Source organism: Chaetodon trifascialis, chromosome 1, assembly GCF_039877785.1.
Source record: "Chaetodon trifascialis isolate fChaTrf1 chromosome 1, fChaTrf1.hap1, whole genome shotgun sequence".
NCBI classification, from domain to species: domain Eukaryota; kingdom Metazoa; phylum Chordata; class Actinopteri; order Chaetodontiformes; family Chaetodontidae; genus Chaetodon; species Chaetodon trifascialis.
Genome location: NC_092056.1, coordinates 21,862,222 through 21,883,093, shown reverse-complemented (window position 1 = coordinate 21,883,093; position 20,872 = coordinate 21,862,222). Strand labels below are relative to the sequence as shown.

The 20,872-nt window shown below is 41.7% G+C and overlaps 1 protein-coding gene across 2 annotated transcripts in view; it reads right to left on the bottom strand.

Annotated features, from left to right (window-relative positions):
• Positions 1-753: 753 nt before the first annotated feature.
• LOC139334962 (protein unc-13 homolog C) overlaps positions 754-20,872 on the bottom strand; it is a 99,005-nt gene continuing 78,886 nt past the window's right edge. For both annotated transcript variants that reach the window (XM_070968283.1, XM_070968275.1), the window contains 10 exons: positions 19,519-19,596; positions 15,345-15,433; positions 14,777-14,914; positions 12,337-12,460; positions 11,845-11,904; positions 9,891-9,971; positions 7,030-7,177; positions 3,964-4,056; positions 3,418-3,577; positions 754-2,415 (listed from right to left, as the gene is read on the bottom strand). In XM_070968283.1, the coding sequence (XP_070824384.1) occupies positions 2,130-2,415; positions 3,418-3,577; positions 3,964-4,056; positions 7,030-7,177; positions 9,891-9,971; positions 11,845-11,904; positions 12,337-12,460; positions 14,777-14,914; positions 15,345-15,433; positions 19,519-19,596 (1,257 nt within the window). In that variant the 3' untranslated portion in view covers positions 754-2,129. The remainder of the gene's footprint in view (positions 2,416-3,417; positions 3,578-3,963; positions 4,057-7,029; positions 7,178-9,890; positions 9,972-11,844; positions 11,905-12,336; positions 12,461-14,776; positions 14,915-15,344; positions 15,434-19,518; positions 19,597-20,872) is intronic.

Genomic DNA, 20,872 nt, shown 5'->3' with positions numbered 1-20,872 from the left:
CTGATTGCCCTGTGACATCATGAATCAACTTCAGTAGGGACTGAAGACAGAGGAGTTAGACAGAAGTGAGCTTACCGGACTTCTGGAGCCTGTTTCTCAGCCTGAGGCTACTGTATGTTAGCCACTACTAGCATAACACACACATACACACCACTGATCAAACTGTGTGTGTGCTTGAGTTAAATTGTGGAGGGAGGAATGTGTGTAATAAAAAGGACAATATCTCTGACTCTAATGCACCGGTTTTGATCCTTTCCATGTTTTCACTGTCCATCATGAAAGACAGTGTTAGATAAATGTCTTGCTAAATTGATGGAGTACTTTTAAAAGTTTATGTCATTTTCGCAGTGGTTGCACTGGAGATCACCTTAAAGTACTCACCATGGGAGCAAATCGATCTGCAGCCTAGGGAAAGTGATTTTCACATTGAATGCAGCCTATTTGTTCTTTCTTTCTTACTGGCATTGATTTGACTCTGAGACTTTGCAACTGACACAATTTGTCACAATGTAAACAGTTCTATTACACAAACCAAGGCTACGTCATATTAAACATGACAGACCAGCATGCAAACTTTGCCGAACTGTTCTCCAAAAGCAGATGACTTCTTTTCATTGTTATATTGTAGATGTCAACACAAAACGCGAAGAAATCAGATGCCTTGAGTTTGTATGAATAATAGCTAACAGGTTAGCCACAGTGCCAGGCATTAAAGGTATGCTGACTGGAAAATTGTTCAAAATGACCCAGATGTTTTAACACATTTGCACATACTTTATGCACATTGAAGAAAAGTAGACTTTTGTACAATATCTCACTAAATATATTTACATGACATACAATTCGCCATCAGTGCAATACATAGGAATGTTGCATATTTACCAAATGTTAGACTCTTTCCTTTATGAAGAAAAATAATTTCAATGACAGAAGCTGATATAACTAATGTGTAAAGTAACATGTGCAACTTTCATATTGGTTAACAGCTTCACAGGAAATAAAAAAAATAAAGTCTTAGTACCACCCTATCAATAATCAAATATTAAGCATTGAAAAAGTAATAGATCACATGTACATATATATCTTCATATATGTAATGGATTGCTTTTGTACAAATATTCTATATAACTTTGGCAGTTTATCAGGAACAAAGTTATCGGAAAAATATGAAACAATAATATCAAACTGTCCGCAATGTCATGTAAGCTTGCCTTCCAAAGCTCATGTTCACAGTGGTCATTCAGAAAGGCTGGAAGCTGATGGCCAAAAAGAACGAACAAAAAAGCCAAAGAAAAAGAAAACATTTCCATCCTTTCTGCTAAGACTGTTAGCACTGGAGGCTGTCGTCATTGTTGTCATGGTTATAAAATTACAAACACCTATGAAGGTTTACATAGCAGTCATCGCCATTTAAAAAAACATGGTCTATTTTCAGGTCGACTTAAAATACAAACAGTTTGAAGGCAAGGGGACAGGACCCTGCTCGGTGGTCACTGTGGAATCATGGGAGAGACATGACCGAGAAGAGGACATGCACAACAGTGCTGTGTGGAGAAACGTGAAGCCAAAAAACAAGGGTGCAAAATGAAAGACTTTGCAACAATCAAAATGCCACACGGTCAGAAAATGACTTACACCGGACAAAATAATCGAGCAAATTTCCAACATACTAAGTTCACCATAATTCATATACGTTGGTTTTGTTCTTTTTTTCACTGGTTTGGCACTTTATTGGAACAAATCTCTGTTCAAAAAGACTAAATGTTGTACAAAAGGTATTTCATGTCTCGTTAACATAACTCGTAGAATATAGTACTTAATAGTAAGCATACGGTAAGTAAACACTTGTACATACTGTAGTTTTAAAATGAACATTCCAACAGATGTTTTACGCACATGCACAAAAACAAACGAACAAACACAACTCTCTCTCTCTCTCTCTCTCTCTCTCTCTCTCTCTCTCTCTTGCTCGTCTGGCCACATTTGGGCTTCCTCCGCTCTCTGGACAATCTCATTCTCCTGTTTCAGTCGAGTTCGAACAACTGTTGCGACCGCTCTGTCTCCTGGTTACCTCTTTATCGCTCACTTAAGACAACACAACTCTTTTAATACTGCATTTTTGCTCCACATTACGACACTTCCTCCGTCGAGCGTGAGTCTGTCTTGAGACGCACAAACTCTTTGGCCACCTCGTCGTTGGTCCTTTGAGAGAGTATCCTCATGATGGTGAGGCCAGTTTCGTCCATGGACACGCTCTTCATCAGGGGGTAGCAGGCGGAGCAGCTGCCCTTGTCTGCCAGCTCTCGGAGCTGGATGACCGTCATGCCGATGATGCGGTCCTCGCGGGCGAAGCAGTAGTCCTTTACTGAGACGTGCAGCTCATAGGCCTCTGGACCATGTTCGTTACTTAGAACACTGGGAGAAATGACGCAAGAGATCAGAAAGGTCAAACTTCACACAATGTTAAATCAGTAATGCTTTAATTTACTTTACTGTAGTTCTGTAGTATTTAAAGGGGAAATGATTTAACCTGCCTGGATAATAAAAATGTAGGGTTTACCGCAACATGACAGTTCAGTAAGACCCTTGAAAGTGTACTCGTGTAATTGACTTTGATATACTTTTTTTATTAATATTGTTCAGCCTTCATGAAAAGGCCAAAGTCTCCTTCTGTAGAACTGACTGCAAAACAATTGCTTTTTGGACACTGACATTCGGCTTTGTTCGCAGCTGAATATAACATGCCAGTGAGCGTAAGAGGCTGCGGCTGGGTGACATTTCCTTATTATATATGTGGCTCCGATGAGACAATTCAGTCATGTTTTGCAACTGCAGTGAAATGTTTCAATTCACATGAGCCATTATTCTGAGGCAGCTTTTTTTTTCGGCTGTTTTCTCATTGTCCCCGGCAACATCACAGCTTCTTAAAATTCAAAGGACAACGTGCATTTAAATGCAGGCAGCAGTGGGACTGCACTGATCACGCCGGTGTTGTTGCAACTCAGTCTATCATCACTTCAGTCCTGTGACATAGTTGACTTGATTCAGGGGACAACAGTGTTGAAGATTGGACAAGCCTATAGATTGCTACAGCAGTCACTTGACATCCTTCAACAGTTTCAATTCAATGAGCTAAAGTGCTTGTAAAGCAAGTGCATTCGGCCCACCGCTTAGAACAATAAGAAGGATAGCAGACTGAATACTAGTTTGAAGGCACAGCAGCTTATAAGGCAAAGAATGATGCACACAGAATGTAAGCTGTATGCAGGCAAAATTCAACAAAATACTACTACTACTACTACTAATAATAATAATAATAATAATAATAAGAAGAAGAAGAAGAAGAAGAAGAAGAAGAAGAATGCTTTGCGCCCTCTTCTCTCCAGCTCTGTAACTGATGAAAGCATGATTACTCACTACTGGAATGTTTCATTGTACTTTGGTGACCAATTGTTATTCTTGGTCTTGGTGCTGAATTTGCGCTTCTTGTCAGCCAGGTGCGGTCCCACGGCGTTGACCTCTACAAACGGCCGGAACATGGCGTTGGTTTGCCAGATGAGGTTGTTCACTGCAACCACTGTGGAATGCAGAGAAATCATTCATCAGCGACACAGTAGATAAAATGTAGTTCAGGGGAAAGTAAAGGAGAATCCACATCAAATACTAATACTGGTTTATGAAAAGCGTATGCCAGGCTTCCTTTTTGGAAGCATATTTAGCTTATTCCCACATATGATTGGTTAAATGATTTCAATGATGTCATCAAAAAATCCCTCTTAATTTCTTTCAACAGAGTGAGCTCCAAGACTATAAAACGCCGCTGCTGATCATGACCCATCAGCACCATCAAACAAATGAGATAACCACCGTGAGCTGTCCATGGTGAGTCTTTCAACATTTGCAAGTGTGAACACATTTGAACAGAAATGGAAAAAAGCAGGTCTGAGTATAGGAAAGTCTCACCCTTCACGCTGACTTTGTGCTCTCCAGTGCCAGGGTGAGAGATGAGATTCACTTGCATCGACACCTCCCCCACCGATCCATTGGATGACTGAGCTGGACACACACCAAAACAACAACAGGAGAGTTGGAGAGAGGCATAATGAAAATCAGAGAGAATGGAGGAGGGGCAGAGAGGGATCCGGGGAGGGAAATAGAGAGATCAGAAAACAGAAGTAAAAGAGAGAGAGAGAGAGAGAGAGAGAGAGAGGACAGAATCCAAAACTGTGGGCACAGCTTTTTTTTGTAGGTGAGGCATCCAGGAATTGATCCAAAAAGTGGTGTATAAACACTTGACTGCGTGTCAAAGCTGAAAAAACTCAACCCAAGAAAAACAGTAGGGGATTAGACATGATTCCACCCTATGGCAGCCCAGTAGCAAACACAGCCAGGGTTTCCTTTAGCTTGAGGCTGAACACGAACAAGGAGAAGAAGAAAAACAGGAACATGAAATAATCTGGCCGGTTTGAAGGCCATGGAGGAGGCAGATGGTGTGAAGGGATCGCTAAATGAATAATGTTCTACACAATGAAATTGTCAAAACGTTCACCTCGACAGAAATACCAACAAAAAGCTGGCTTTGACTGCATGCAGACAAGAGGAAATGAAAGCAGAGAGAATGCTCAGAAAGGAGGTAGAAAGGGGACAAAGAGAGAGCAAAAACATTTCATGTAAAAGAGGAAGTACCCTTTTGGGCATCGCACCCAGTGCACTTAACGTCAGCATTACAGTTTCAATCACAGAGGGACATGTTGCTGCCAGGAAACAATTAGAATTGATTGCTGACCATGTGTCTCACTTCGCCTGATGCAGGGAGTCCTGCCCATATCAGCTGCCTCTAAGCACTGCTTTGTGTTTCACCCAGCCAGGAAACAAACAGATGTTCAACACTGGAAGGCAAGCGCCGGTGTGGCTGATGACGGGGCACGTTGATCCAATAGCTAATCAATATGTGCCAAACATGCAGTGCCTATTATGGCTGGTAATGAAGAAACAAGCCTCCTGATTTATTGTAATGATGCCCTGAGAGGCTGAGGGAGGGCACAAAAACATTGCTGCTGCACAATTAAGCCCTGGACTTGTGGGAAATTAACCGAGCAATGCCACAGCACATTTACTTCAGCTATTGGCTGAAAAAAATGTAATAAATAAACAGTTTCTGTATGTTTTCTGACTGGAGACAGAGACACTGTCGGAGAGCGCTTTTAAGAACTAATAAAAATGGGCACGCACACAGCAGACAGTGGACGGGGCGGTTTGCGAGTGCAGAAAACGAATAAGATGAATGTACATATGGAAGATAAAGGAAAGCAGAAGTCGATACGACAAAGGTGGCAGTGAGGAGGGTCAGCAGATTAACTGAGATAAGGAAGGTGAGTATTTGGCATTAATTGTTGCAGAGTTGCAGTTTAATTGATTGAATTTGCTGTTTCAAACCACCAAGATGTTGCCTTTAATCCACACACAGTGACAAATCAACAGAAGATTATGTTAGAAGCTGCTGCGTGAAGAAAGATTTGTTTATTTTTGTTAGCACTGTATGTCCATTGAAGCATAACGCCACTATACAACCTCAGCTTGCTCCCAAACAGACAGAAAGACACATGTATGCTTCAGAGCACACACTTGGCAGGAATAGACTAGTGCATGTTGTGGTCTAAATGTGTCACTGCCAGAGCACAGGGGTAGGTGATTAATGAAACAGTATCTACTGCGCTACATCAAGCATCAGCACATCCCCACACTGTTTACTGACCTAATGCACATCAACCACCTCACTACCTCCACTTACAGACATCACATTAGACCACCTCAGATAGAGAGTGACAACATGGTGTGAACTCAGAGGGGGGATGGGATGGGTTTGGGGTAGAGAGGAGAACCGCATCGAGCAATCTCAAAATAGCACACAGCGAAACGCCGTGCGTCTCTGCCCATCTGCCAGTCAGTGAGAGCGAGAAGGCTGGTTGGGCCTGCTGGCTGCCTGGCTGACTGGCTTTCTCCCACTGCCATTCTGTTTCCTGCCGCCTGCCTATGCAGCGTTCTGCAAGGATGAACACACAGGAGCTTAAAGCTTCAACGCCCCGCTGGACTGAATTCCCTCTCGAATCTCTCCGGACACCTGAAGGTATTTCTGTCTTGTTACAGAGAGAGATGAGGGGAAAAAGTTCCATATAGAGACAGATGACTGAGACAACAACATGAAAGTGGGTTGGTGATGACGGACAGACAGAGAGAGCAGAGAGCGAGAGAGCGAGAGAGCGAGCGCAACCGGGAATTTGTACATTTACACAACACATATATCTTATAAATGTATCATGACATTGGTTTTATGTGAAGATGCTCTAGATAACTTTGCTAATTTGTTTGTATTTACAATAAAAGAGAGAAAAACAGTACACAGTGAGGGGATTACTGGCATTACTGCAATTTCACCTACACATATGAAGCCTGAAAGTGACACAGAGTGATCCTCAGGACATATATACTATAATGTAAAGGAAGTTAAGACTGATGGGAAAACAGAACAATGTGGAGCATAAAATGAGCTGCGACCGGAGTCTCATTATTTTCAATCAATTCTAAATACCACAGAAGCAGCAAGTGATTTGCTGATAAGGCTTTCCTTCTCATTTCTCACTTCACTGTAAGGAGTATATGATTACACGTAGGAGTGAAAGACTGCAAACATGTAATATACCAGAGTTTAATCAGGTTTAATGAGAATATGTTGACTGACTCGTGTATGGAGAAGGTGTTAAAGTGCTGCTGCAAAATATGATCCACAATCTGTACTTTTTTCACACCTTTGCAGCCACTTTCACTGAGCATCTTCGAGCGTCACTTCATCTTGCTTACATGTCCTGCCTTTATAGCAGCTTTCCTTTAGTCTGAAACTACCCGCGAGATACTCTTTTTATGGTGACTGAAAAAGCTCTTAACCCAAATGTTTTTCAGCATTTGAATGCTGAAGTAAATCCACTCTGTTAAATGAAATCTAATTGAGCCTGACCTTGGTGAGCTCCTTACCTTGAGAGGTTTGGGTGCATATATATTTCTTGATCAAGGCATCTGTAGGTTGAGTGTAAAGGCTGAGAGCGTATTTGAGGGACTTCATATCGGGGCTCTTTTCGAGGAAGGTTTTCTTCAGCCCGTTTCCTCCAGCATGGAAATATTGCTTTAAAAAAAGGTAAAAGGTAAACAGAAAGCTTGGAATAACTTTATACACAACAGCAGGTTACCGTTGGCTGAGAGAGCAGTCTAGGATTATACGGACAGTATGCATTTTAAAAGGAGGAGTGTCACATCAGGGGACCAGACAAGAGACAGCAGTAATGGCTACTTTTGTAGCTAATTACTATGCATTTAAACCTGAAACCCATGCTTGGATGGTTAATGCCCATTTGTGCTGATAAGCCTGATGGCTGAGGACAGACAAGGCTTTGCTTTCTTTTCAAATGCTGTCACCACTCCCACGTGTGGAAGGTGGGAGGGTGGCCATGGACAGATCTTATTAAGAAAGGAGGCGTTGCAGAAAAGAAGTGAAGATGAATTCAAGTACTTGAGGACACATTTCTAAACCCTATATACAGTAGGCTTTATTCTTTTGGGCTTATTATGTGTTTTGCTAGCTCTCCTCTGTAGCACATGATCATTGCTATTACATTACAAAGGAGCGTTAGGTGGGCTGTCTGCAGAGTTAGTGTAGGGTCTGCTGTTGTGATCTAAGTTAAAAAGTTGATGCAGAGTAATCTCACATCCATAACACCACTGGACAAAAATAGAAATACACTAGATAGAGGCAGCATCCACACATCATGTATAACTGCCAGGTGACACATACATGGCACGCGCTTCACTAGGTGAGTTTTCTGTCTCACTTATGACTCAGGAGCTACAAACTTTGACAGACACGTGCCTCTCGTGAACTGTACGTAATCTGGCATGCACAGGGTGACTCATGGGTGGAATTTATCAAGAGAAGGAAAATAAAATCCCACACACTAAAGGAGAAACTGCTTATCATCAATCTAAAGTGCAGCCAAGAGCAAACAATAAATACATTTACAAGTAAAATGCTCTCTGTCACAAATGGTCACTGGCAACAAGCCAAGGTATTGTTAAACTTTCATGTTGTGGTGATGCTTATGGTGAAAATCGAGGCATGTTTGTCTGTGCTTGTAGTAGTAGCAGGTTTTATGCTATGGTTGGACAAATTGTGAATCCACTGCTGATGCATACAAATAGTTAGCTTGCGAAAATGCAGGGTTAATGTTACGAAAGTCCTTTCAGAAAGATGTGTTTTAATATTGTCAAATAAAGACAACACTATGAGTAGGGATGGGTACCAAACCATGTGCTAAATTATTTAAGACTGTAGTATTGATAAGTTCTGACGGTATCAGTTCTTTGATCTGTACTTTGTAATGTTTTGGTGTAATTTGGTATCACACTGCAGCATCTCCCCTGCTTTCTGTGTCAGGGCTGAGCTCCTCAACACACATACAAATGGAGCAAAGCAGATTCTAAAAGCTTTTTATTCTACAAGTTCTACAAGCCAGTCAGTGTATGTAGGCTGTAAGTAATGTACTTAAAATCAAGTACTCCAGTGTTTTAACTCAAGTAGAAATATAACAGCACAACGTTCACTTGCATTGGAGGACTATTTGACCATCTATCTATACTTCGACTCAAGTAATGGAGTTGTGTACCTCGTCCAGCACTGAATATGAACTATGCTCTGTGGGCCAGTGGATTTATCCATTATCCTACCCATTAGTTTTCACAGGTTCAGAGCTCAGTCTGGATAAAATATTTTCAGTGGGATAATCACTTGAGGCACTGCTGGCAAATATTCAAATAGATAAACTGTGGTATATCTACATACAGTGGTTTATGGACTTTCTAATCATTGCTTATGTGATGTGTTCAGGCATGTTCCACTGCATTTGTGTGTTTGGCTCTTTAGGACAGTATACACATTTTGGGTAAAATTCTAGAAGTGCTAGTCTAATATCTGCAAGTCAATCACATATATTTTGTATGTTTCTGTCATTTTCAGATTACGTCTTTAAAAAGCTGTTGTGCTTGTAATGTGAAACATACAATGCAGGTTACTGTCTGCATAGCTTTTCTCAATCTGATTGGCCAACTCTGCTGAGGCATTACTGAACTGCGTTAATTGACTGTTCTCACTGGAATACTGATGAAAAGAATTCCAGCAACATGATTGATCTAAACCTCTAGGTAGATTCCTTGGAGACAGCAGAATCAATTCGTTTTCTCGGCACTTTATGACGCACTGTTCCCCCAGTGGCACCTCACCATAACTCTCCTTTGGTCCCTGTAGAGCCGAGGCTTTGTCTTGAAATTGTCTCATATCCCTTTAACAAACAGTCATGTGGTGGTAAATTAATAGGGCTGCAGTTCACATTTTCCTTTGCTGAGAGGCTTTGCGCATCTTTCTAATATCTTGGATATTAGTTGCATCTCTCAGAGGGGTGTAAATTAGCACTGTGTCATGTTTTTAAAACAATAGTGGTATTTTTTTCAAGCACGTTGAAAGCACTTTAATGTGAGTGCATCAGCATAATTTGAGGTTAAAGTGAAGAATATTTTTTTCAACATTTTAGTTTGATGACATTGGAATTAAAAAGACGCACACATATGACTACGTTTCTCCGTTTAAGATACACTCAGATAGACATAAACATTACCACTCTGTCAGCCCACTTAAATTCAAGCATGTATACTAGGATACTAGTATAATAGGATTTCTGATTTGCAAATCTCTGCTCTGCTACACCTTACGTGGCTCTCTTGTCTTTTTTAAATGTCAAGTTTAGTCTCTTGCTGAACAGCCAACAGCATAATAAATATATAAGACTCACCTTGATGGTGGGAAGCACAAGGTCCATGGCTGCACACTGTCGTGGAGTCAGACTTCTGGCTTCCTCTCGGATGACATGTTCCTGGAGGGATATCAGATCAAGTCAAACACAGCAACACAAGACACATTCACACACTTGGAATCTTAAGATGATTCGCCAGCACAGCGTTAATGACAATGAAGTAGCCAAGTCTGTGAACATTTGCATGAGCTCGGCGTTGCTGAGATTTAATCAACATAACCACATTAGAAACAATGTGTACAATGTGCAGCGCTTCATCAAATTAGAGGCTGCAGATGGAACACGCTTACTATTCCATTCTATTCAGAATATGCTATACAGTACATTCAATCGACCACAAGTCTGTTTCAAACAGATTTGTGAGATGAAAAACACTTAAATCAACATCTGCGCAAAGATGTTGTCTATTTTTGATGCCAAAATTGCACTGGGCCCACTTGATTTGTATTGACTCAGTTCCAGTAATGTCCCTGTCCCGTGAAAACAATGTGATGGTGAGCCCCAAATTAACTAAAGGCTGCAGGCAGGAAGAAACACTTCTCTCTAATGAAAACACCAGATGTATGGACACTGTGCTTATTGAATGGAGAAAAAAGGCCCCATCTTTGGATTCGGTTCATTTTTATGGCTCAAATAGATTTTTTACCTTCATTTCCAATATTATTATTTGCCAGTTCAGAATTATATAGTCTTTAAAAGAAATAACTTCCCAGGAAAAGCAGATAAAACACTACAAATCCTCCTGTTACATATTTGCTTGGGCAGATAAGTGCAGCCATGAAATGACCATGGCATTTGAGAAGGTCAAAGGACGATGGTGTCAAAGCAGTCCTGCAGCACACAGCATTATTTGTTTCAGACAAACAACATATCAGCTTGACTGACTCTGCTGTTCCACAAATCCCGACCATTATATAGGTCAAAGGTCACTCTGTTTTCATTTTGCATGTTAACCCCTGTAGTAAATGAGGTTACAGACATGCATTAATAATATAATATAATACAATATAAGTATCAGATAATATTATCAATCTTAATCATAAATAATAAGAGGATGATGCACCACTTAATGCTTTGGGGAGGAAATGGAAACACATCCATCTGTGTACTCGTGCACAGGACCCTAAAGTTCCCTCAAAGGACATCTTACATGCATAACACACCCAACACAAACACGAATAAGAACACACCAGCACGTAAACGCACACACACATGGGTTTGCATCCCCCATTATGACTCAAAGCTACAATACCTCTCTGAGCTACTGTCATACCACAGTTAGTGAAGCCACACTGCAACCACTGATCCATTCCAGCGCCTCACTACGCAGAGCTCGAGGGATTAAACATCTTCCGGCCACATCAGCAATTAGATACCAGCCTGCCTGGTGTTACACTGTGTTACACTGTACAATGTAAAAGACTACTGTAGCTTACATGACCCTGTTTTCAAATGACATAATCCAACTGTCTAAAAGTAAATCTCTGTACAATGAGGAGCAGGTGTGAAATGACTTGACTGGTATATTTAAGAATTTTAAGGTGTGGATGGGAGAAAAATGAACATCAATTTCATGTTTTTGGTAGCTTGTCATGATGTTACTCATGTTGACATTAGTTATGTATCTGGATATCTGCCAAAAAAAACCTTTTTAAAAATGTTTAAATGCATATTCATAGGCTCTGTTTCTTGTAGTGTACATCTGTATTATCTGTCATGCCTCAGATGTACTGTTTATGCTATAATAGACAATCCGTGTCCAGCATAATTAGAGATCTCAGTGTATGTGTAGGCATAATGCATGTTTTACTCAGATGACAACGAGTAGGCTAAGCTTTGAGAAATCCCTGTGCAATCCGACATTAGAGTGTTCAGACTTTACAGTGTTTGTGTTATGAGATTAGCAACATCCTTGGGTTCATCCAAAAATTACCTTCAGTTTGGACAGCTGTCCCAAGTCCTTGGCAGCGTTGAAGATCATCTGAGCTCCTTGCTGTTGGAGAGAGAGACATATTTCTGTTACGAGGAAGCAAAGTTGGAAACACTGAATTAACACTGAATTAAATGAATAAAGTAACATGAACTCATTATTGTATTTTAAATCTGCACAAGTGGCAGAGAGAGGAAAACTGTCTGGAAACTGCAGAAAACAACAGCACAGAAGAAATAAGATACCCCTGAGGTGAAAAATGTCTCTGTCTCCTACAAACGGATTAACAGTGTGAAAAAATTCACTCCACCAGATTTGGTGATGCCGTGTTGTTTCATCTCCTGTACAGTAATTTGTGTGTTATGAGGGAGAGAGCTTAACAGATGGAGGAAATGAGAGAGAGACAGGTGGAGAAGAGGAGGGAGGTGGAGGGCAGGCTGAGAGATGAAAAGAGTAACAGAGAAGAGGAAAAGACAGATAATTAATCAAACTCACACTCTGGTCATTCAGTGGAGGCAGAACGATTGTTCTCTCGATGGTATTCAGCACAATTTTCCAAAGCTCTTTGAGGACCCGCTTCAGCACAGTCTTCTCACAAATCTTGGCAAATAACATCAAACTGCAAAGTGGCAAAAGAAAAGCATTTGTCAGGTCAGCAGTCAAAAGCATGTATCCCAAATGAACCATCCTAGCTGAAGGCTCCAAGTGATGACGTCTTAAGAAATAATATGATTAAATAAAGAAACCACCTGTGATTCATCGAATAAATGCAGCAGCTTTATGCTTTAATCTCACCCTATTGTGCAAGCAGGGTCTCAGAGACAGGAGGAAGGATTTGGTATTTCCATATCATTAAGAGGATTCCCTGTAATACCCCATTGGCCTCGATGTCGCTTTGACAAATAGTTGAGAGCGATTCCTAGAGCTCAGCCGAACCATATCATCGCTATTCTTTCAAGAATGCCTCAGAAGTAAATACAGTCCCTAGGTTGAGTTAATAGACATTCACAAATAATTCTGGTCTCTCCTTGTTTTTCTGAAATCTAATGTGAAATCGTGGTGTTTATTATACTGTTATATTCATTTTATTGAGCAATTAGATTTTTTATTCATTTATCAAAACTGGAATAAGAAATAAAAAAATCTAATGACTGAGTCAAGCACCTTTACAGTAATATAATGTTTGAACACTAGTAACACTTTTAATATAACTGGCAGATAAAAGAAAAATCAGCATATCTGTCTCTATAATATATATAAAAAAAAGAAAAAGAAATAGTGACTAGAGGAGGAGGTGTAGAAAAAAGGATTCTCTATTTTTCAGTCTTTAGACCGAGAGCTCAGAGACTGAGAGTAACAACTGTACAAAATCTTCTGTACAGTCACTTTTGTTAAGTGTGTAAACTGGTAATTGGGTGATACACATGGCTGGATTAACCTAATAATGTTCCTGAGGGAAAAAAAAAATGCTTTTAGGCCTCTTAAGCAGCTATCGTTTGTCCAACCCAGTATGAAACCACGGCCGCTTCAGTACGGTGAAAGCCTTGACAGCTGAGTTCCCATGGAAACCACGCTCTGGGGGGTCACTCCTCCTCTGGAGCTGTGATGGGAAACGCTTGAGTTATGCATAGAGGCTATATTATGTGTCACTCCGGTTGTGTCTGTTCTTCCTGCAGTTGGTTTGGCAGTGCTGATACAGCGGATTGTGAACACACAGACCTCTTTGGCTGTGACAGTCCCTCCTGCCCAGCCTGCTGCTGCTCATCTCGGGGTCACTCCTCCTCCGGAGCCGCTCTTTGCTGCCGGGCTCGGCAGAACAGACAGGCTGGGTCTCCACAGGGCAGGCTGCTGCCTTGTTCTCCCTCCATGAGCATTTCTTGGCCTCATTCTCCAGTGGGCTGGACCCAGACCCAGCTCCAGGACTGGACCAGTACCTGCCAGCGGCAGCACTGGCCAGCCTGCCAGGCCGTTTGTTGGGCCTGCAGTTGCCATCTTCCCTGGTTTGGTCTCAAAGCCGTGCAAAACAAGTAACGTTAGTCCCGGCTGTTGTTTTTAGCTTGGTGTGAAGGGACAGCGCAGCAACAGCTGGCCCTGCAAACACCTGGCCTATCCGCTCTGAGACACAGCTGCGATAGCCGAAGAGGTCGGTGTGTTCACCAGGAAAACTAATGTACTACCACTAAAGTAATGTTAAATACACTGAATTCACGCACCATGTTTCCCATTATGGCTCTGGAGGAGGTGTGAAACGTGTGAGCACAGCTTCCATAGGAAAGCAGCTGTCAAGGCATTTGTCATAAATACTGTAAGCAGGCATGGTTTGTAAATTAGATTGGAAAAATGATAGACGCACCTCACCTACCATCTCTGTGCAGTTTATAAGTACCTGTTGCTTTAACTAAAACAATGAAGCTCTTAAATGCAGGACTTATCATAGCTGTTATTGTGCTTTCATGGTTTCTAACACATTGCAGTTGATCAAATGACCAAAACCAACTGATATGCAGTGAATCTGGGACTCTGGGGACCCTCAGTGGCTCAGTCTGTCACAGTTATTACATGATCGCCTGATTCCACTTGAGCTGACCACAATAAATTTGCATTGTTAGAATTGTTTCCATTCAATTGGATGAGATTAAGAGAAATATCACATATTTATCAGTATTTGAATGTCATTTTCCATGGTTAGAGGTCTGGCTGGTGCTCTTTTATTTCACTGAGCCTGCCCCATTTGCTTTCATCACATCACATGAGTAAACTTCACCTGGCGAAAATCCTATTCTGACATCACTTTAAGGCCACAACTCTCAAACTCAATGGATGGCTGAGCCTCTGACTTTTGAATTGATGACTTTCAGTTGGTTTGCAAAAGAGGGTGGCAGTTATTGAAGACTGAAAATTGCTATAAACACTAGCTGGCTGAGTATATACTCACTTTTTATCCAGAAGGTCCATAAGAGGCCGGAGGACAGTCTCTGCATCCATGGCAGCGTTGCACCCTTTAGCCGAACCTTTCATCTGAACCAGCTCCTGGTTCATCTGCTTCACACAGTCCTCAATCACAGGTTGGAAACTGTGTGAAGGAAAACAACAATCCTTGAAACACTTTGTTACCGGATCCATGTTTCAGGCTGCAGCATTGACGCAACTTAAGAGCACATAAGAGGTGCTAGCTCATGCCTGCCGGTCCTGCTATATTATTGAAAAGGTGTTAAGAGCAGGGGTGTCTTTTGTTCAAGTTGAGGTGTTTGGCAACTTGCTGTGCTCACTCAGCATGGTGCACAGCAAGGGCTCCAGTCAATTATATTTTGAGTACATGTCTGCCAATAAATAAGCAGTCAAGTAGTACAATTTCTTTGACAGAACTAGACATGAATGGAGAAGTTATCCTTAATGAAAATGATCCCACACAGACAGACAGACAGACACACACACACACACACACACACACACACACACACACACACACACACACACACACATTGAATCACTCTAATGCTCACCTGGAGCCAAACACTCCGCTGAGCTCATCCAGCACAGTGTTGAGTTTATTCTGCAGCTCCTTTAGTAGATCACTGGCCTCTGCATCCAGCTGTCAGTGGAAGAGAGACAGTTACTACATCATTACACTCCATACACAAGCCCACACTGACTAGACCTCTGAATCTCTGCCTCAACTGGGTGGGGGTACGACAGGCACAGAGGAGTAACCTGCCTCGCTGGTGGCTTCCCACTCATTCTGCCTGCCATCTGTGCCAAGCGATGTTCTGAATACAAATGGACGGCTCACCTCCAAGCGCAGCAATGATGACTGCTTGCCGAGTCATGAGACATGGTGTCAGCAAAGAGGCAGCCAGCTAGCAGTCTCTCAAAAGGGAAGATTTTTGTGCACTACTACACAAGTTACAGTAGAGAGAGCATGCTGTCATGCAGCTTTAATATTGCGGCAAGTCAGGGGAATAAAGCTTACTGTCATACAGTATAGACATAAACGTACAGATGTTCTGATACTGAAACGCAGACTGACTTTATATATTCAGGAAGAAAATAGTTGCTGCAGGGAAAACTATTGATCAATTGTTTGTTTTACTATCAAACTGATTGTGCAGTGTGTCTACATTTTGTTTATGACACAGGAAACGCTCAGGGACTATACTTTGCTACAAGCTCTTCAACCCATTTACTATGTGCCTTCATATCAGTATGAGACAAATCACACACGACTCACAATAAACATTTTCAATACCAGCACACATAAACACATTAGCAAAAATCAATTCACAGCATGTATGTGCACATGCATGGCATGTTGGGTTTCTGCACTGCCATACCTATGCATGTGCATGTGATGGTTGTGCAGATGTTGCTCATTGGTGATTTTGGGAATATTCTGAGAAAAAGCATGGGTGGATATTTGATATTTGTGGTGTGCTGTATGTGTGAGTGTATTTGCGTGATGGTATGAGTGCATTTGTGCCCCTGTTTGTCTCAGTGAATATGAATCAGGTTCACCATGTACAAATGTCGAAATATTGATGTTTTAGATGGAGGGGTGGAGAACACCAGTCGCTGAGGCTCAGTGCCTGAGATGGATGTACGTACAACATGCATAACAGATCGTCACATTAGATTTGATAAGCTTAGCTGTGGAGCCGCTCATCTAACACATTCTAATGGCGGATGGCTCAGCTGGGAGGCGAATGTGTAAACAGAACCTCTTACAGATATTGTTATTCTGCAGACATGCCTCTATCAGCAGCATGATCAGGATAGATGTATATATGTGTGTGTGTGTGTGTGTGTGTGTGTGTGTGTGTGTGTGTGTGTGTGTGTGTGTGTGTGTGTGTGTGTGTGTGTGTGTGTTCACATGTGTGCGTGTTCATACTGCTGTCACCTCAATGAAAAGGATTGCAGCGTGCAAGATTTTTCTGTCACAGAGAAAACTGTAGATAGAGGTTGCAGTTGATATTTTACTGTTTGGGTAACAGATAACATCTTTACGAGTGATAGCAGAAAAATACTGTAGGCCTTGCTCTTTTATCTGTTCCCCTTGGCCAGGGGAAAGTTTCAGACTGGGCTATAATCTTCAGCCTGGCAGTCTCTGAAATTGAGATTTTTTTTTTCCCAAGAACACTGTGTCTTAATGGGAATGCTGGCACAGGAAATTCACCCGGCTGTTAGATAAACCAAGACACCTGTCACCTCATGAGAGGAGAAAATTCCATTCTGAATCTTTGTGCTTCTTAATGCTCCAGTCAAACGTCTACCTGAAGACTGCAATCCTGCCAGAAAGGCCTCCATTCAAAGGTAGTCGCAGACATTTCTTTGACTTGCCAAGTGAGGCAGTCTTGTAGTTGGAAAATATCACAGATTCATCTTCTGAAATGTCAGGTTAAAGGTAGGGTCTCGGATTAGCTTGGAAATGGGATATGATGCTGCGAATAAAATGATGATTACTCAGATAAATGTAGATTGGCTACTATAAATAGATCTGGTGTCTAATGTCTTTCCCTTTCTATTTGTCAAGTTGTCAATGTGTGTACCAATAACACCACGAGAAAGTGTTATACATGTGTTGCACTTAGAGACTGAAGACATTTTTCATTATGGTAATTGCCCTGTACGCAAAGGGAACATTCATTTTGGAATCTATGGAGCACCTGGCTCCTCCATGGCAGCTAGTTTCACTCGACACTGATGAGCATCCGCAGTGTTCAAACTCTCCCCTGGCTGACCGCCTATCAGTAACAGCCCGGCTTTGCTTCCCTTTGCCTGTTTCAACAATACAGTATCTACTCACTGGCAGACTGTTATTCCGAAATATACTTTGTCCTAAACATTTGGCAAGTAAACAGGTTTAATAAACCTCCATTTCTAAAGTCAGAAAAGCATATTAATCAACAGGGCCAACACCCAAAATAAAGCCTGATACCAATCTGAGGAGTCCATGATGTGTCCATAAATGTGGGCACTGTGAGAGATTATTGCTAATCTGTGTTATTGGTAATGCTATGATAACTGCTCTTGGTAATTACAGTGCCTCTCTGGGAGTTAATTGCTGATATGGGCCTATTCTGTAATGAACAAGCTACTGTGAAAAGAGAAGAGTAATAGAAAACTTTCACCTGAAATACATCTTAGCTATATAATTAGTATTCAAGAGAAATTACTTAAGACGTCCTTAAAGATAAACCTGATTGTCCATTAACAATGAATATCCATAATTTCACTTTCTGATGGGATGTAAAGGCTTCTGGTGTCATTATTCTTCAGGCAGTAATGGCCTGGGAGTGTTCCAGATCTGCTAACCGGTGTGGAGGCAGCAGCACCTCAACTAAGGGCACAGCTGGAGAGATTTGGAAATGTTGGAGAAGCTCATTAGACACGACTCTGAAAAATCCCGTCTGAAGCATTTTGTGGCTGCAGCCTGGGGAATGGATAAAGATGATCGAAACCACAGCCATTGACATGGTGGGCCTTTGACTCTGCTCTTTGTGCCAGGGGGAAAAAAGGGGGGGACAACAAATTAAAATAAACATTGCACTTCCAAATTTGCCATGGATTGAGAAGTGACAGAGGGGAAAAAAGCAAGCTAAAAATAAAGATGGGATCGGTTGGGTTGAGCCACTATCCCCAGAGCGTCGGGGATGGTGAGCTTGAGCAGCATGTCCAGAGGCGTGATGGGTATTTCAGATTCCGTATGCTCTGTGGCACATGCTGCTGGAGGGGTTGGGGGGGAGGGGGTGAGAAGCGTAAGAGCGTGAGGGGTGGCGGGGAGGCACAGGGGGGAGGGGGCGTGCTTTTTCCGTATCATTCGGTAAATGGTAGGAAGGGGTGTTGACGAGTCCTATTGCACACACCTTACAGAAGGACACAACCCCCTCCTCCTGGAGACAGACAGAGAGAGAGAGCACAGAAAGGAAACGGGGGGAAACAGAAGACACAACGACAGAAGACAAAACGCAAGGCAAGACAGGCGTTAGATACTGGAGAGAAACATGCGTGTAAGTTACAAGAAGCCGTGGCTGCTGCTTCTCAGGTTAGACTGACACATTGACAGGTCGACAAGGAAAAAAATTCATCTGTGTTTCAGAACCAAAACACACACACTTGTAAGGTTTTAACTTAATGTTTACAAAAAGGCAACACGTTATACACAAGGGGGATTAGAGGTGGGGTAATAATGATGGGGTACAAAGGAATTGTTGAGGAGCTGTAGAGGTAGAAGCTGAAAAGGTGATATTAGCAAAGTGAACTACATGTCAGATTAGTCTATTTTATGGTTAAGTACAGAACTGAGAGAAGGATTACAGCACATCACAGTTTGGGTCAATTCACTTTCACTTCACATAAATGTCATCTGAAACGATCATTTACATAATCACGACACAGCATATATTTCACAGCAGAGTGCTGATCTGAGGATGGAGGTTTAAGCTTCCATATTAACTGGCATCAACACTGCAGAAGTGTCCTTGAGCAAGACACTGAATGCTTTGAAGCTCTGGGGATGCTGTTCTTTAGCTAACCTTGCTGTTTGACCTTCCAGTGGAAAGATGCAGATCAATGCAGCATTGCATTGTGATAATTCATATATTACATGCCAAAAATAGATCAGCTGAAAATGCATTGCCTGGAAACCTCATAGCAGACTGACACACTTAGGCAAGCACAGACCTGTTTGCCACCCATGGACTCAAACATCTTCTCCAGTTGGACACGGAGCTGCTGAATGTTGTTGAGGAGGATGCAGGGCTGTAAAAATGGAATAGAAAAAGAATTAAAATAAGGAGATTGTGTTGCATAGACCCTCTATGTGACAAGAAAATCGAATATATATTTAACGCAGTTGACGTCCAACAAACAACAGTACATTAAATATCCTTTTCTTCTACAGACATTGACACTGTATTGTAATGACTTGCTAGACTGAGACTAGCCCATATAATTGAGAACACTCTGCAAAACGTCATGTGGGTCAAAACAGTCAAATCCATCAGTTTTGATTTCCGGACACATCATCCATACAAAGATGCAAGGTTTCAGAATGACATCGTCAGTCAGCAGGGAAAACGCAACACATAATCCAAGAAGGAGAGAAATGTCTGCACTGAATATGTCAGGCGTTATCGATTCTCAGCTCCAAGCGCAACAAGTTTAACAGATGACAGACATTAATCACGCTGCTTTTTATGGAGACTGTGAGCAATTCTTCAAGGTTTTCAGTCAGTCACATTATGTACATTATCTGCCTCCCCCCAAAAAAACAACTGACAAACATACAATGCCCAAAAATTATGATAGTGGTAATGGGTAGCACTAAAATGATCATTCTGTGGCCCACAGGAGAAGGATGATTGGTGTCTTTGAATCCAGCTAATAGTGTCTCAGCGGCAGCACATAATGGCTCACTACTAGATATATGAACGTATTTGGATGGCAGTGATTAGATATTCTAAATCTGGATAAGAGTATTGAAGATTTTCTTCAGCTACACGTAGCTTGAGAGACAATGAAAAATGTAGAATAAAGGGTTTGGTCGAATAACTGGGTATATCGTAATCCATCAGTTAAATGTGAGAGGCTGCTGTGACATCAGTCACAGACAGCAAAGAGGGGAAAAAAAGACAGCTATTTCACAGTGGTGTATTTATTGATTTACAGTATTCAGTGCGGTAATGATGTTTGAATAGGAAGATGCTAAGCTAACAAGTTTGTCTGCAAATGTCAATATTGCAAAACGTACTCCCACCAGCACTACAATATGTTTGCAATAGATCAGTGGTTCTGAACCTGGGGATGCCCCAAGGGGTCTCAAGATAAAGCTGAGGGCACAGAAGATGACTGAATTTTCTCTTACAATTGTTGAATTTGTCTTTTTTAGGTAAAATACTCCATGCATGTACCCCTTGAAAATTATTAAAGCAAACTTTTAACAACTTAAGTCCAGATGGCGGCCTTTGAGGCAGGGGTCGCAAGTAGCCACTGATTAGATTTGAGGGGTCTCATACTATACTGTATTTCAGTTTGT